The sequence below is a fragment of the Chenopodium album genome, chromosome 27 (genome assembly GCF_948465745.1).
Source record: "Chenopodium album chromosome 27, dcCheAlbu1.1, whole genome shotgun sequence".
Lineage (NCBI taxonomy): Eukaryota > Viridiplantae > Streptophyta > Magnoliopsida > Caryophyllales > Amaranthaceae > Chenopodium > Chenopodium album.
In genome coordinates, this window is record NC_137860.1 from 1923778 (window position 1) to 1941580 (window position 17803).

The window sequence follows — 17803 nt, forward strand, 5'->3', positions numbered from 1 at the left end:
GGAATTATGTGTCAACTAATTACGGATGGATTATGTGTGTTATTCTAGTATCCTACCTGAAGCGCAAGTTATTCTCTTCATTTCCTGCTACTATTTTTTCTGTCAGAAGCTTCAAACTTATTCTTTGCTTTTGTCAAGAATATTCTATATGAGAAACATAAATGAATTTATGCACGCACAAGCGAGGTATAGATTATTATGGGGGTAAACTGTTTTCTCTAATTGGTACTATGATTTATGTTTGTTAATTAAGAGTTCATCAATGTATAAATAAATTCATTTCGCTTCGTTCTTCCTGCACATCTATTTCATATCTCTATCACCAAAATACTTTCCAACAGTTTAACATGGGGGCTGAACAATCTACTGCAATCGAGGAAAGGATAACCGAGCTTGAGAGACAGATTTCTTGTATTAAGATCGAGACATCTTTCACAAACGCCAGTTTGGATGCCTCGAAGAGGGAAGCAGAGGAACTCAGAGAACAGCTTTCGACATGTGAGAAAGTTCAGAAAGACATGGAGATGAAATTGCATAAGGTATGTGATCAACTCTCTTTCACTGAGTCTGAATTAAAATCTAACAAGGCTGAGTTAGAAGTGTCTAAGAAAGAATTCAACGAGCTTCAAGATCAACTTTCCGCTTATAACAATCAAAGCCACAACATAGAAGTGGAATTGCGGAAAGTACAGGATCAGCTTTCTTCAACGACTTCAGAGTTGCAGTCTGCAACAAATCAATTAGAGATTTCGAAGAAGAAGGTAGCAGAGCTCGAGGAAGAAATTAGCAGTTGTAAGAAGGAAAATGAAGCTGTGGAAACAAAGTATCAAAATGTTCAGGTTCAGATTACAGAATTTGAGTCAGAGTTACAGTCTACGAAGAATGAACTGAAATCCTCGAATGAAAAGGTAGAACAACTCGAGATTCAGATTTACTCTTGTAAGAAGGAAAACGAGGACATGGTAAATGATATACGTAGGATACAGGATGAAATTTATGTTATGAAAACCGAGTTAGACTCAACTAGAAGTGAACTAGAATCCTCAACTCGAAAGGTAATAGAGCTTGAGGATCAAGTTTTTACCAATGAAAACGACAGTAGAGATGCAGAAGAAGAGTTACAAAAGGTACAAGAGCAACTCTCTGCAACCAACAACGAGCTGCAAGCCACCAAGATGTTGTTGAAATCGTCTGAAAACGATGTGCAGGAGTTGAAGCATCAGTATAACACTTGCAAGACAAAACTCGAACATATGGAAGAAGAGCTAAAGGAAGTATATGATTATCTTTGTTTGAAGGGAGACGAATTTGACACTTCGAGTTGGGTTCTCCCAAAGACTGATGATACTGATCACATTGTTATAAACAACAAGCCGATGTCTATAACAATTGATCATGAAGAAGTTCGACTTGATGATTAATTATCACTTGAAATGGGTGTTCATAGTTGTTTAATTATTCAGAAAAAACTTTGACTTCTTTTCAGTGAATAACTTTGTAGCAAAATCAAAAGAATAAAAGATGCAGTTGTATACACTGCATCTATCTTATACGTAGTATAATACAGAAGCTTCTTTCATGATTTGTATACTCGCTTTTATACGTACAATCTAATGCCCATACTATGTAAATGTAATGTATAAATCGTCTAGTTAAGTTACTTAAAAGGAGAAGAGGGGTAGAAGTATGACACCAAAAAATAAAAATATTGCTCTTGTATTCCTAAAATAACTAACTATCCATACGAAAGAATTGAACTTGTTACGTGCAAGAAATGAATTCTATTACCTCTGTTTCATAATAATTGACGGTTAATATAATTTTAGTTTGACCACAAAATTTACAACTTCTGGTGTTTGAAAAATACATTTAAATAATCAATTGAAGTTTAATAGGCTAATTTTAAAAAGTTGTCCAACTCAATTTTTTGTCTCATAAATAATACCTCAAATTTTTAACTACCGAGTAATATGTAACAGTCTAACAGAGTTACGGAGTAGCAGTTTAAACTTTAAACACTGGCAATTGGTCTCAAGGAATGCTGTTGCCTTTCTAGTTAGTTGGGGGGACCTTAAGATTTCCATTTTTCTTTTTCTTTTTCTTTTTATTTTTTTATTTTATTGTGGAAATATTTATTTTAATTTGTGGTGGGGATATTCCAAAATTACTTTTTAGTTAGATAAGAACAATTTCTCCTATATTAATAGGTAACCAATTATCATCATCCAAACATTAATCTTTGTATTAACATGTCACATAACTTATTTGATATGCCTATAATATTGTAATTAGTCAAAAGATGCGGATTAGCAACACTTTTTCTATGAACCTAAACCATCAAAATTAAAATACTATTAAAAGACTCGAATCCTATGAAGATTATGTTCAACTCATTCCATTAATCAAATATTTAGCTAATTAATTAGGCAAACATTGTTATTATAATCTAAAGATATTCATATAATAGCCTAAACAAACACATCAATACCATACAATGGAAGATTTTCTAACAAAAAAGACTTGCCATGTAGTGATCTTTCCCTTACCAATCCAAGGCCCGGTTAATTGTATGCTTAAGCTAGCCGACCTCATCCTCTCCTTAAGCCGTGCCGCCGTCTCGGTCACCTTCCTCACCACCACCTCCATCCACAACCGCCTTGTTCGCCACTCAAGCGCGGCTGCCCGTCTAGTCCACACCTACTCTAACTTCCGGTTCGAGACGGTTTCGGATGGGGTGGTGGAACATGATGAGGATGCCCGAGGAGCACTCAAGCTTGTTGAATCGACCATTGCGTTAGAGAGGCAGGCACAAGAGGAAGGGAGCAAGCTGAGGGTGGTGTTGTGTTACGGCTCGGCCGAACCGGAGTTGAAGACACCAGTTACGTGTGTTATAGCGGATGGGTTTTATGGGTGCATGGTGGATGTAGCCAAAGAGTTGAGGGTGCCTCTTGTTTATTTTGAAACTATTAGTCCTTGTGGTCTATGGACTTATCTTTGTGTTCCTAACATGGTTCGAACCAGTGACCTCCCTTTCCAAGGTTAGTTTTTCCACCTTTTACTCTAAAGTATTTCATTTTCTTCATTTACCGTCTTTATTTGATTATAGGAAAATTTGCAAATTGCAGCCATTTGAAGTTAATATTTTGCAAATTGCAGCTATTTAAAAAAAAAATGTAAATTGCAGCCCAAAAGTTATTATAAATTGTAAATTGCAACCTAAATCAAATTTTTCATTAGTTAAAATGTTGAAAAATGTTTGTTTAAGGTTTAAGGGGCCATTTTAGTCCTAAAGAGACCGGATTGAGCTCGGAATTGGCAAAAATATAACGTAAGTGTCTCATTTTGCGTAACAGAAATGTATTGAACAACATTTTTCTTGTAAGAACGAGGCACTTACGTTAATTTTTTGTCAATTTCGAGCTCAATTTGGTTCCTTTAGAAATAAAATGGCCGCTAAAACCTTAGTCGAACATTTTTCAACACGCAAACCGCTGAAAAAACTGATTTGGGCCGCAATTAACAATTTATAACAGCTTTTGGGCTGTAATTTGCAATTTTTTTTTAAATGGCTGCAATTTGCAAATTTTCCTTAACTCAAAAAATTCTAGCTTAGAAAAAGAAGATCGTATTATTATATTACATATATTTATATGCTAAAATTCTTACTATACATATAATTGATACATTGAAAATATAACATTTATTTTTTACACATACTAGTATAAACCATGTAAAAGGTCAAAATGATACATTGAATGCGAATTTTGAAAGAGAGGAACAATTAGCTCATCATCAAGTGTATTATTTGCAACAAAAATAAAATAAAATAAAAAATAATAAAAAAAAAAAAAAAAAAAAAATAGTAATAAATAAATCATCAAGTGTATTGTGTGATGGACCGCATCCATAAGTATATTTAGTTGGGCGATGGAAGAAAGCTAAAGTGTGTAGATATCAATCTACACTACAGACAATAACTTTCCGATTTTCAATATTTTGTTACTTGCCGAATAATTGAATAATACTAAGGAGTATCTTCAATAATTATATCAACTTGTCATTAATTTAGTATGATGATCCTATCACTTTTAAAAAACAAAAACTTTTGTATACACCCGGTTTATACTAATATTAGTGTACATCGAGCAGTATAAGGGTAACTTTTAGCTAATTTTAGGGTAACTTTTTGCCTTATTTTGGGTAACTTTAAACATAATACAATTTTTATATAAATAGACAACAAGAAAAGTTTTATAAAGGTAATTTAATTACATTCAATCACTAACAATTGATTTAAAGTCATTTAAAATGTGATTCTTCACTAATAAAGCGTACAAAAGGTTTTGTGTGAGACTGGACTCACGTGAGACCGGGCTCAATAACAAAAGTCCAATAAAAAGGTGCGGGCTAACTAAACCCGATCGCGAGGCCCGCAACACCAAAAACATGATAGTGGACTCACGTGAGTCCGTCTCACCCAAAACTTTACCTAAAGCGTATATATATTTTCTTTGTATTGGGTTACTTTTATGCATATTGGGGTAACTTTTATTCATTTCAAGGATAACTTTTGATCACTTTAGGCTATCTTTATAATAGATGTACAATAATTATTGTACACCCGATTTTTTAAAAGTTTGTGTTTAAAAAAATGTAGTCAATGAATGCGATTTCTTATCATAATTTGTTAAATTCATACATTTCTTAGCATTTAGTTCGTTTATCTGCACATGGATCCAATAACTCACTGAACTATCAAGAAAGTAACATTAACTCGTGTGCCTAGAAATAAAATAATCTAATCCCCTCTTTCTCATCCTTAGCTGTATCTAATAAGAATGACTATAATAATATTCGCTGGTATCAAATTATGCTCAAATAGTACTTCGTATTATTCTAACACCAAAATTTTATAAATACCAATAAACGCAAAATTTAGAATTACAATTTATAGTACCAATATTTCTTTGTAGGCTATGATGTTATCATCTAAACACAAGTTAACAATAACAAGTCAACAACCGTTATTAAAATTATCAATGACTAAAACTATATACTGCCTCTATTTCTTATTAATTGTATAAAGTAATTTTTTATATCTCGCGAACAATACCTAAAGATGCATTCATTACTTCTTCGATTGAGAGATTTAGAGACAACCTAAAGTCAAAGTAAACATCAACTACATTTCTTAGAAATGGAAGATCATCTAACAAAACATACTCATCAACCACATGTAGTGATCTTCCCATTACCAATCCAAGGTCCAATAAATTGTATGCTCAAACTAGCCCATCTCATCCTCTCCCTAACCCCCGCCACCGTCTCCGTAACCTTCCTCACCACCGACTACACCCACCGCCGCCTAGTACTCCACTCTTCGGCTGCTTCCCGCCTAAACCACTACGGGCCTCGCTTTCGATTCGAGACAGTCCCTGATGGACTTGGACCTGATGAGAACCCCCGTGGGCTTGCTGACTTGACCATTGCTCTAGAGGATCAGGCTCAGGCTGAGGGTAGCCGGGTCAGGGAGGTGCTGGCTTTCGGCTCGGCCGAAGATGAACTAAAGAAACCGGTTACATGTATAATAGCAGAAGCGTTTTATGGGTGCATGGTGGATGTTGCAAAGGAGTTGAGAGTGGCTCTTGTTTATTTTGAGACCATTAGTCCTTGTTGCCTTTGGACTTTCTTTTGTATTCCTAACATGTTTCAAGCTGTTCAACTTCCTTTCCAAGGTTAGAAATATTTGATCTATTTCTCATAGTAATATAGTATTATCTCTTTGGTGCATTACCATGCGTATTTCATTTATTTTTTCGGAATTGTGAATCGTATTCATATTATATTGGTGCAATTGTTGATTTATTCACGAAAATGCCCCCATGAGAAACAAATTTTGTTTCTCACCATGAGAAACAGGGAATTTCCCGATTTTTATCGAGTCATCATTGCGTGTTACTCTCTCCATTTTTAAATACCAGGGGTGTGCCAAAATCATTTCCCGATAAAATCATAGGTAAACTAGATTTGTACATAAAAGTGATTTTTCGTGATTTTTCTCTGTTATACCTTTCATTAGTTTATACTAATACCTTGCATTTTTTACCATCAACTTCAGTTTTTAGTTGATTTGATTAGATTAGATCACAGGGTTTATAAAAATTTACCTAAAAACACATAATATTTAATTAGCTTCCAATCCTCCTTCAATTCAATGCGCACCACCTCTATATAATTTTGGTGTTCTTTGGTTGGACACAACACATCTTAAAACTTTAAATGTCTCAAGTCTCAAGAGTCAAGAGGTGTCTTTTGTCCTTTATGCATTGAAGGAATTTACTCCAAATTCCTACGAAGTACATTCCTAGTTACCAATGGCAAAAGATCGATTTAATTTAGGTTTGACGACTATGTAACTTTTCACAGTGTTTTGTTAATATCTCAATTCTCAATAGTTGGCATAGAATATGATCTCAAAGTAAACTTCCAAAGTTTATGAGTAGTATATTTTTTTTCAAGTTCACTTGTAAGATAAGATTATTTATTTAGATATAGCAATCAGCTCGTCTTGTGTGCGACCGGCCACACCGTGTGACCATTTAAAGTAACCCCTATAACATTGATTTAGTAACCCCTATAATACCAACCAAATAACCCCAATAACACTGACCAAGTAACCCTTGTAACACTAATGAAGTAACTCCTTTAAAACTAACCAAGTAACCCCCATTACACTAGCAAAGTAACCCCTATAGTGGCTGGTCACAAGGTGTGACCAGCCACATATAAGACTTTGTGTATCTCAACAGCTCGTCTTGTGTACGCTGTTAAGAGTAAATTGATAGTGTAACGAATTTTTTTGTAGTTATTAGAGTGATCATATAGATTTGATTGAGGAAGAACATACAAATTAATTAATAGAGTCCAACAATAATTACATTAGCTTAGGTATGAAGAGCGACAAAAATTATAGTTTTCATTTCATTTCACATCATTATGTCATGCATGGAGTAACATGATAATGTATTCCAATAAACAATAATGTTTAGTCAAGAATCAAGATTACACAATAATTATGATTTTTTCTAATTAATCACAGCTTTACACTCGACTATTTTTTAAAAGTTCACCAAACTAACACATTATTGCTTAAATTAGGTACGTAGCTAGGCAATATAAAGAGTTATAGATCAAACTCAAATTCAACACACCAACTAATAAATTTCTTAAAATGGAAGATCATCTAACAAAAATAACTACTACTAGTAATAATATCTCAACAATATCACCACATGTAGTGATCTTCCCTTTACCAATTCAAGGTCCAGTCAACTGTATGCTCAAACTAGCCCATCTCATCCTCTCCCTAACCCCCGCCACCGTCTCCGTCACCTTCCTCACCACCGAATTCATCCACCGCCGCCTACTACTCAACTCTAACGCGGCTGCTAACCTCGTAGTACACTATGGGCCTCGCTTTCGTTTTGAGACGGTCCATGATGGGTTCGGACAGGATGAGAACCCTCGTAAAGTTCCCTTGCTGACTATGTCCCTAGAGGCTCAAGCCCAAGCTGAGGGTAGCCGGCTTAGGGAGGTGTTGGCTTTCGGATCGGCCGAAGATGAGATGAAGAAACCGGTGACATGTATTATAGCAGAAGGGTTGTATGGGTGCATGGTGGATGTTGCTAAAGAGTTGAGAGTGCCCCTTGTTTATTTTGATACTAGTAGTCCTTGTTGCCTTTGGACTTACTTTTGTATTCCTAACTTGCTTAAGGTTGTTGACCTTCCTTTCCAAGGTTTGTTCACTTTAACTTTTACTCCTTTCCTTCAGATTAATTGCAATACTTTGACTTTTATGTTTGTTAACGCATAGTTTTAATAAATTTTTTAAAAAAATTAAAACCTAACAATGTTAAAATTTAAAAGCCAACATGTTACGAATAATTAAAAACAAAGGGTGTAAAGTATGCTCAGATAAATTTGGTTGTTTTAAACTAAATGCAGTTAATTCAGATAAAATAAGTCGATTAGAACATCTTTATCCTAAGTGAAATAGTTGTTACAACACATGAATTCTCTTCTCCGAAGTAAAACAAGTTATGTACTCAAAGTCAACATAACAAACTAGGTTTATGAAACTATTTTCTTCCTTAGATGAATTATTTGTCAAATTAATCATTTCTTACACATTTTCGATTCACTTACTTGTATGTAGGAGAAGATGACTTAGATGAAGTAATAACAAGTGTACCAGGAATGGAAACTTACCTAAGGCGCCGCGATCTTCCTAGCTTCTGCCATGCTTATGATCCGAGCAATCCTGTGATCCAACTAGTACTCAAGGAAGCAGAGAATTTTCCAAAAGCTCAAGGGCATATACTCAACACCTTTGATGAACTTGAAGGCGACTATTTTGCTCACATTCGAGCATTATGTCCTAATCTATACAACAATGGACCTCTTCACTTGAACCTTAAGTCTAGGATCCAACAACAAACAACCACATCTATTTCGAATAGTTTATGGCAAGAAGATAGAAGCTGTTTAGCATGGCTTGATGCTCAACCCCCTAAATCGGTCCTTTTCGTGAGCATTGGAAGCCTTGCATCCATGACAAAGGACCAACTCATGGAGATTTGGCATGGTTTGGTTAATAGCAAGACTAGATTTCTATGGGTTAGAAGGCCTGGCTCAATAATCAACAAGGACGAAGACACGAGCCACGACTTAGGGACTATTCCTGAAGATTTAGTAGAGGGTACAAAGAATAGAGGGTGTATTGTAAGTTGGGCACCACAAGAAGAGGTCTTAGCACATGGTGCAATTGGTGGATTTTTGACACATTGTGGATGGAACTCGACTTTAGAGAGTATTGTTGAGGGTGTGCCAATGATTTGTTGGCCATTCAACGTCGATCAACAAGTAAATAGTAGGGTTGTAACCGAGGTTTGGAAGATTGGACTAGACATGAATAAGGATAATTGTGATAGAGTTTTGGTTGAGAAGTTGATCAAAGAACTTATGGAGACTCGTAGGCACGAGTTTTCGAAAAGGGCTGATGAAATGGCTAAGTTAGCTGCCCAAGCTGTGGCTAAAGATGGATCTTCCTATAATAGTTTGAATCGTTTAATTGATGACATTGTGTTCATGAGATTTTCTATATAAAACAATGATCTCCAAGACTAATAATAGGACACTAATTAAGCAACTTCATCAATGTAGAAGTTGCTTAAATATTTGCTCATTATTTCATAATTAGCTTTTATGCATTCAATCTTTCTTTTAATGTATGATGTACTTTCACTTTTGTCTACAAGATGATTATACACAAGTTTATATTACTTGTAACTTCATAATTTAGGATGGATGTTATAATAAAGGCAATATTTTTGTTGGAATAGGGTGGCTGGGGCAAAGTTACCATGCAATGTATGCTGATAAATTAAATAAATTTTTTTTTTATTTACGTCTCATCTTTTTGATAAATTTATCATAATTATTTCAATTTTTCTAAGATTGCATATTGTACCCTTTGAGATTATTTTTTAGCTCAAACGAATTACAGTCATTATTGTGTGTCAGATGCTATTTTTAATTAATAAAAAAATCATATAAATGTTACAATGTAACATAAGTTGGCAAAATTAGATGGGGGCAAACTATATCTGTACAAAATGGTGATTATTTCATGATTTCATGTCTACTACACCATCCAATTACCAGTGAATATCCCTATATGGATATATAATTTAAACCCACCGACAAGAGAAAGAAACTGCTTAAGGAAATTCAAGATCTTAACCAGCTCTTGATACCATGATAAATGTTACGAGTACTAAGAGATTATATATTATCGAGCTAGGGATATTGATTTGATTATACATCATGGGTTTATGTAGAAAACTACTTATAAAATACATGTACTAAGAGTCTAAGACATACGAAGTAGTAGTATAACTCATACAAGTACACAACTCTAGTTTTGTAAACAACACAACATACAAATTCTATCATAACTCCTAACACAATATGCAATAAGTTTCAATTGGCCCATTTAATAGGCCCATTTGTTGGCTCGTCTTTATACATTTTTTTTTTTTTAACAAATTTCTTATGTATTTGTATTTGATCTATTTCTCATCTCTTTTTTTGTGTACAACCATACACATTTATTTATTCCGGTTTTGCGAATTTTTTTTTTCCATTCAAATTATTTTTTAGCTCTCACTACAGTCATCATTATGTCTTTATGTGTCAAATGCCATTCTTAGTGAAACAAAAAGTGTTATACTCGTATGTTACAATGTAATTACGGAGTAAAAGGTAAAGTTAAAGGATAAGTTACTACTTTCGTTTCATATTATTCGCAATAATTAGATATTTTTTCTCTCTACTTTATGTTAAATCGTAGCAAATAATATAAAACGGAGATAGTATATCTATACAGGGTGATTATTTCGTGGTTTAAGCCATCCGCAAGTTATTATCCACAAATCCAAAAAACAATTGCATGCATCATGGTCAGTGGCGGATCTAGGGGGGTACATAGAGTTACAACTGTACCCCATTCCGCTGAAAAAAAAAAAAAAAAAAAAAAAAAAAAAAAAAAAAAAAAACTGATACAAAAAGAGACCGCCTGTATCTAATAGGGGGTCTCTTAGATACTGTGACCTACCACAACAGCCTAATCAGCGCCTTTTTTGTTGTACAAGTATTAAATTCTAAGAGACCGCCTATTTTAAAACTGGTCTAAGGCGGTCTCTTAGATGATATATATTCCATTGTTGTCTTAAAAACAAAGAGACCTGTTATTACAATAACAGGTCTCTTAGGTGATATTGTTTATTTTTCAACCTTGTACTTTTGATCAAAGAGATCTATTGTTACCATAACAATTTTCTTAGACAATCTCTTTTTAAAAAGATATTTCGTTACTCAATTATAAGCCTTGTTGTCGGAAGAAGGTGCATAATACACACAAATACTAATGCAATAGTTAAATAATTTATTAACTCATAATTTGGTTAAGAAAAAATTATTGTGCTCCACATATTACTTTGTATTTTGTAAAATTTTTTTTATTGAACTTAATTTCGTACCCCCATTATCCAAATCCTGGATCCGCCACTGATCATGGTTGATGGTATGCCTATTGATTTGATTTTCTTACACACCCATTTAAAGTTCATGTCGCGCCAAGAGGCCAAGATATATCTAGTAACCTCGTTTAATCGTTTAATCCACAAATTCAAGATATATCTAGATTGAATGATTTATTTATTAGCATACTGGGACTTTCAAATGCACAAGAAGTCAAGAACTCTCTCGTGAGAAAGATTTACAACTATTTTCTTTTTCTTACCTATTAAAAACATGGTGAGTTTTATCCCTTGATTGATCATGAATTTCAAAGTAATTACTGTAATACGGTTGGCCCTAGGTTAAATCAGCATGGCTAAGGGCATATTTTGATTGACTGAATTGAGCTGAACTAAACTAAAATGAACTGAACTAAACTGAACTTTTTATGAGAGAAGGAAATTAAGAACTGAATTGAAGTGAAAATAATCTGAAGATAACAGACCCTAAGTGGAATCTGGGCTCCTAAAGATGGATTAAGCTCACTTTTGTCTCAACATGACATGAGAAGCACTTTGATTCAAAACGTAACCTATTTTGAAAATTAATAATATATTTAATGTTGCTACCTTATTTTTTTTTTTTTTTAAATCAAACATTAATTAGGGGTGGTACCAAGACTTTGATCGGTCCCCTATGTTCCACCCATGTCAAAACTCAAAGGTATGTGAGCCGAACATATAAATGTTAGTCTACAAATTCAGTATAAGATTAACAAATGACCCACTAGCCATTTCAAATTAAATTAAAAAAAAAAAAAAAAAAAAAAAACATATAAGCAATTGGAGTCGATGACATATAATTAATCCCTATCCATTTATTAAGCATGTACGCTACCATAGACACGTCGACATAGTCTATGCCTAATAGTGTGAAACAACAATGTCCGAATAATGATAATGTGTATTGTATAAATTTTACCAAAAAATAAAAAAGTCTTCCACATTGACATGCAAATACAATGATGAAAACCTATAAAGAAGAAACAAGCAAGTAAAAGTAGAATGTAGAAGCTTTGGATAATGATTTTGATGATTTATGTAACACTTTTAGGCGGGCATGAAAGTTGAGACATGCATGCAATTGCAAATAACAAAAATCTCAAACTCTAGAGTTTCCTTTTGTAATCATACGTCAACATCAAATGCATAACAAGTCATACACATACACTCTTAATTAGCCTTGTTTATTATTTTTGTCTTGGAAAATTAAAAATAACGCAGGCCACACTATTCATGGATCTTCTCTCTCTCTTTTCTTACATTCTCTTTTTAGGGTCCTCAGAATGTAAACCAAATTAAATATGACTCGTCAACTTAGGCGACCAGACACATCTCTTTCACCTTCTCTCCATTTCTCCCTTCCCTTGTCTTTTCTTGATTTCAATTCTCATTTCATCCATAGTTTGTACTACATATGTGACCATTTTATGACAATATGAAAGAGTACTCCATAATATTGTCCACGTGTAATTTAGGGTTCGTTAGGCGAGAATCAACTAAGGGCCTGTTCTGATTGACTAAACTGAACTGAATTTATTGGAGCTGAATTGAACTGAACTAAACTAAACTGAATATTTTATGAGAGAAGGAAATTACTAAGATTAGAAATGAACTGAACTTATTGGAGCTGAACTGAACTGAAAATAATCTAAGGAGAACATGCCCTAAGATTAATAAGTCCAGTGTAGTCGAAATGGAGGCCGATGCATTATTCTTACCAACCTTAATTGTGAAGGGGTTTGATTTTCCTCCCTAGCAACTAGCAAGTGAGATCTCATGTAATTTTACCTTTGCTAATTTACATGTAAGGGACATCTTCTTATCCACAAAAAGGGTCAACTAGGCTCATTGACTTAGGTACACATTGTTCTATTCAATTCCCACACCCCCCTAGCATGGTTTGATTTTAGTCGGGTTTGTTATGTATTTTATGATAGTATTCTATGATAAAAGTAAAATTGGGGATGTTAAAACCATCAAATGAATTCAAAATAATAAGGATATAGAGCAATGATTAAGGAGTAGGATTTGTAGGATAATCTTGAATACGAAGTATAATTCTTCTTGTAACCTAGAGTTTGAAGAAGATTCATTTTAGAAGGTAACCCTCGGATCTTATATGTGTTAAATAGTCAGTAAGTTGAAGTAATTTAATGTATAGTTATTGTATTCTTGTGATAAATCACATCAAGGCTTAAGATAATTTTCATTATATACTTAAGCTTATAATACCCTAAAATTGTATACTCCATCCGTATCTTGTTCATTTCAACTCTGTTTCTTTTTAGTTGACACGTTTCTTTAGTTACGTTTGTCAATGCACAAATTCAAACGTTAAAATCTTTAATCATTGATAAGCAAAAATTAAATATTCTGAAAATATATATACCATGACGAATTTAACAAGACCTCACATGAATATGTTATTCATTACGTATAAATCACAAAACACGCTAAAAGGTGGGTGTGTGAATAGTGCTAAAATCAAAACGTGTCAGCTAAAAAAAAAATAGAGGTAGTATACCACTCAATATTGCATTATAAAATATGATCTTAAAATTCAGTAAATGTATAAAAATGTGACATTGTCCAAGTGCACTATAAGGAAATTCTCCATTTCCCTATACCTACATTATAAGATTGTGTCTTTCTGTGATATCTTAACATCAATCAAACAATCAACATTACACTATCATACTTTAAAAACTACTTATAAAAATTATTATAAAAAATAAAAAATAATACTAAAAGTAGTTATAAATGAGTCATAATATTTATGATATGAAACATCAGTTACTACAAAAAGACATCTGAAAATTGTCACTCCAAAATGAAGTCAATCACGTGACTTTCCCACAGTTTAATAATAAGTAAACTACTAAAAATAGAAACTTAAATACATTTACTCTAAATAAAAACAGTCTCATTTAAAGAAACTGATAATAAGGAAAAGGATTGTTGTTACACACCAACAACTTAGGCATATCATGAATGCTACTACTACTACCACCACCTTTCTCATGTTCATTGTTATTAATCGTCGTAAGACACGAGTTATTCTCAACATTCTCATCCTCATCACCATCACCATCGTCGTTGTTGTCATGGTCCTCGTCCCTTACAACAGGAAATAGTTGTAATGTAGGAGACGACGGCCTTCTTTCACCCAAGTTAATATCTTTAGAAGTAATGAAGGAGGGAAAATTATGTTTAGATGAGATAGAAAACGGAACAGAAGAAGGGAAACAACAAGAACAAGATGAGGGTTGGACCGTCATAATATTATTATGAGTAGGAGTAGTAGTAGTTTGCCACGTGGAATTCCTTTCTCCTGCAAATAATAAATTTTTTTCACTTGAAATAATATTGAAATTATTAGTGTTATTATTGGTATTATGATTATGTTGGAATTCATGGAATTGGATCCATCCATCAGAAATAGGATTTGTCGTGGTATCAGGTTTTGCTGCTTCTTCTGATATTTGTATTGGTGGATCAGATTCTTCCTGTTCACCATGCAAAATATAATTATTCAGTAATGATCGTATACAATTATATAATTCTATAAATTTTAAATGAGCCATATAATTTAATTTAACAAGTTTAATTTGTACTCCATAATGTTGTAAATGAGATAAATGCCGAAGATAACACTAAAGCAAAAATTGGAGTGCGTCGGGAAAACACGTACATATACCAAACAAGTCATTAAATAATATAACGGTACTTATTGTACATGTGCAAGTGATAACTTTTGTCAATAAAATTATTATACATATAATGTACGTGTGCGAGTTATAACTAAATGCATATATATAGATATGATACACCCGTTATATACAAGAGGTAGTTAGCAAGATAAGATATACTCCATCTGTATGAAGTGTTATAAGATGTGAAAGCACACACCAAAACAAGTCAATAAATACTGTGAACATATTTTACAAGTTATAGTTGTTGACAAAATTACAAACTTACAAACAAAAAAAAACACTGAATTTAACCCTATTATAGCCTTTTTCCCTTCACATGCTTAAAAAGTGAGGGTAATTGAGTCAATTAAGTAGGTGAAAAATCATGAAAAAGGTAGGGTTTCAATTTTAATAATTTTAATGTGTGGGTGAAAATTGAAATTGAAATTGAAAAAAAAGAAATGAAGGGAGTTGAAAACAGAAAACACAAAAACACAATCAGAAGGAATTGAAAGAAGAAAAGGAAAAGGCATGCAAAGGTCCCCCGACAGAAAGAAGGAAGGCAGCTTTTTGATTCTTTTCATTTCCCAACAAATTTTGCTTTTTCTCTATCATTCATTCCCCAATTTTTTTTTTTTAATTTTTTTTTTAATTTTATGTTTTTTCATTATTTCTTAATCATACAATGTAAGGTCGTACAAGTTTTTAATTATATGAATCATAATGATTATCTAATCATCAAATAATGGATTATCATCTATTCTTGGACATGACTATATTTATGTACCATGCACATTATGACATTATCATAATGGGTAGATTGTCCTATAATGTTACCATCACATCAATTACAAAATTTGAAGAATTTAAACATTAAACAACACATAAACGTACAATTAAGATACTTAATCATCACTTATTGTAAAATGTTTTCTATGGAGTAGTATAAAAGATTAAAAACTTTGTACGTTCTTATTTTAACTGATTAGTTTACTCGATAATCCAATAATTAGTTGATTACTGAAATCCATATGTTTTTAATTAAGTGAGTTAAAAGTTTGACTATAGCAAAGATTTTTCAAGAGTATATTCATCTTTTTGGGGGGAAGATTCGAAAAGGGGATTACTCATTGAATAAGGAAATATTTTCAAAAAAATAAAATAAAAAAAGTAGTTAAAGAAAAAAGAAAAGAAGAAAATTGGGATTCACACCTTGTTAGTAGATGATTGTGCCCATTTGCAACTCTTTTGCTCACCTTCAAAACCTATCTTGTTTCCTTTTAAAAAATAAAAAAAAATAAAATCAACAAAATATAATTAGAAAAACATAAATACATAAATTAAATAAATAAATAACTTAGAAGTTATAGAACATAAAAATGAACAAACTTGTTATTAGATTCATTAGCTAGGTTACTATACTATACCATATGAAGGTGGTTGAAGAGGAAGTTGAAGTTGACGACGTCGTTTTTGGCGTTCCCGGGCCTTATGATTTTGAAACCAGTAGAAAACATTCTTGCCCTCTATCTTACCATAACGGCGAAGTTGAGCAGTGATGTGTTGAATTTGCTCGGCCGAAGGCGTTCGAGTTCCACGCCTATACAACTCCTCCAACGCCCTCAGCTGCTCCGGCGTTGGGTTCCACCTTGAACTCACCATGACTTGGTGTGTTCCCACAGCCTCCTTACCTTCTTCTGATCACGTGAAACAAATTATGTTAAAATTTTAATAGTAACAACTACAAACTTGTAAGTTGTAACGTTACTAGTCAAAAATTACAGTATCAACGTGACTAAATAAATATTATGTACATAGTTTATATAACTGCTAACTACTACAAACTTGTAACGTTACTAGTTAACTTACAGTATCAACGTTACTAAATATTATGTACGAAAAAAAGTATGAAATGCTTACCATAGTGGTGTTGGTGGCGGGTGGTGGTGTTTAAGGAGAGAAGGTGATGATTAGAAGGGTTATTATGAAAACCAGTTAAACAAGTGGTATTAACATTGTGATTAGGAGTAGGAGATGAGAGAAAAGGTCTAGGAACGAGGGGTCGAAGCTTACGACCGCCTTTGAAAGGATCTCCCAAGCTAAGATCTTGGTTAGCAACTTCATTAAAACCCATCATAATTCTTCTTCTAGCTTACTTATTACTTTGTGTAGAAAATATAATGCAAATGATGCAATGCAACAATGTATTGTAACTAAAAAACCTAATAAGTAGTAGTAGTTGTTTATACTCTTATAAAGAGAGAATAAGTAATAAATAAGGTGCAAATATTTATGAAAATAGTAATATTTAGAATAAAAATGGAAAATTGTGCAAGAGTAAGTGAAAGAGATGGATCACATGAATAGTAGAAAGAGAAGGTTAGAATTAAGAGGAAGGGTATGTTTTGGGAGTTTTGAATAAAAGGGTAAAAAATTTAATAAAATGGTTAAAGAATATAGAGACAATAATCCAAGTTGACTGCAATAAAAAGCCAAGAAAAAGACAAAAATTAAAAAAAAAAAATTAAAGGACAAATTAAGAGTGGCAAAAAAAAAATAAAAATAAAAATAAATAAATAATTAAAAAAATAAAAATAAAAATGAAGGCGTGGAATTCTGAAGTTATTGGGAGAAGGGAAATAAAAAGGACGTGACGAGGAGGAGGGAAGGGTTATGATAAGCCTCATCATTTCATAAAAATGCAAATATAAATAAGTGAGTGATTCATATAATATGATAAAAATAAATACAAATATATACAAAAAGTGTTACTAGGCTTACATAAAAAGGCATTTAATTTGATTGTTGGTCTCATGTTTAGTAACTTTCACACTTATTCTAAATCCCAACTGCCCCCTTCTTCTTGTCTATTTCTCTCCTAGCTTTCTCTCTCCTCCAAAAATATTTCACAAATTTCTTTTTGTAAATAATTTATTAAGGTTGTAATAATCTAATGTAACGGAAAAATCT

General features: G+C 32.9%; 4 protein-coding genes across 4 annotated transcripts; 3 read left to right on the top strand and 1 right to left on the bottom strand.

Annotated features, from left to right (window-relative positions):
- Nucleotides 1-217: 217 nt before the first annotated feature.
- On the top strand, nt 218-1609 carry LOC145621354 (uncharacterized). The gene has a single exon (XM_081676086.1). The coding sequence runs from the start codon at nt 348-350 to the stop codon at nt 1419-1421; it is 1074 nt and encodes a 357-aa protein (XP_081532212.1). The 5' UTR covers nt 218-347; the 3' UTR covers nt 1422-1609.
- A 786-nt stretch (nt 1610-2395) lies between these two features.
- Nucleotides 2396-9429, top strand: LOC145620433 (7-deoxyloganetic acid glucosyltransferase-like). Its single transcript, XM_081675110.1, has 2 exons — nt 2396-3038; nt 8216-9429. Exons 1-2 carry the CDS (start codon nt 2495-2497, stop codon nt 9163-9165), a joined length of 1494 nt encoding a protein of 497 aa, XP_081531236.1. The 5' UTR covers nt 2396-2494; the 3' UTR covers nt 9166-9429.
- On the top strand, nt 5008-5770 carry LOC145620434 (7-deoxyloganetic acid glucosyltransferase-like). Its single transcript, XM_081675111.1, has one exon. The coding sequence runs from the start codon at nt 5198-5200 to the stop codon at nt 5738-5740; it is 543 nt and encodes a 180-aa protein (XP_081531237.1). The 5' UTR covers nt 5008-5197; the 3' UTR covers nt 5741-5770.
- Nucleotides 9430-13959: 4530 nt separating the features above from the next.
- LOC145621371 (uncharacterized) lies at nt 13960-17438 on the bottom strand. Its single transcript, XM_081676101.1, has 4 exons — nt 16754-17438; nt 16261-16530; nt 16046-16110; nt 13960-14647 (listed from the first exon to the last, which is right to left on the bottom strand). The coding sequence occupies exons 1-4, from the start codon at nt 16968-16970 to the stop codon at nt 14069-14071; spliced, it is 1131 nt and encodes a 376-aa protein (XP_081532227.1). The 5' UTR covers nt 16971-17438; the 3' UTR covers nt 13960-14068.
- Nucleotides 17439-17803: the final 365 nt, after the last annotated feature.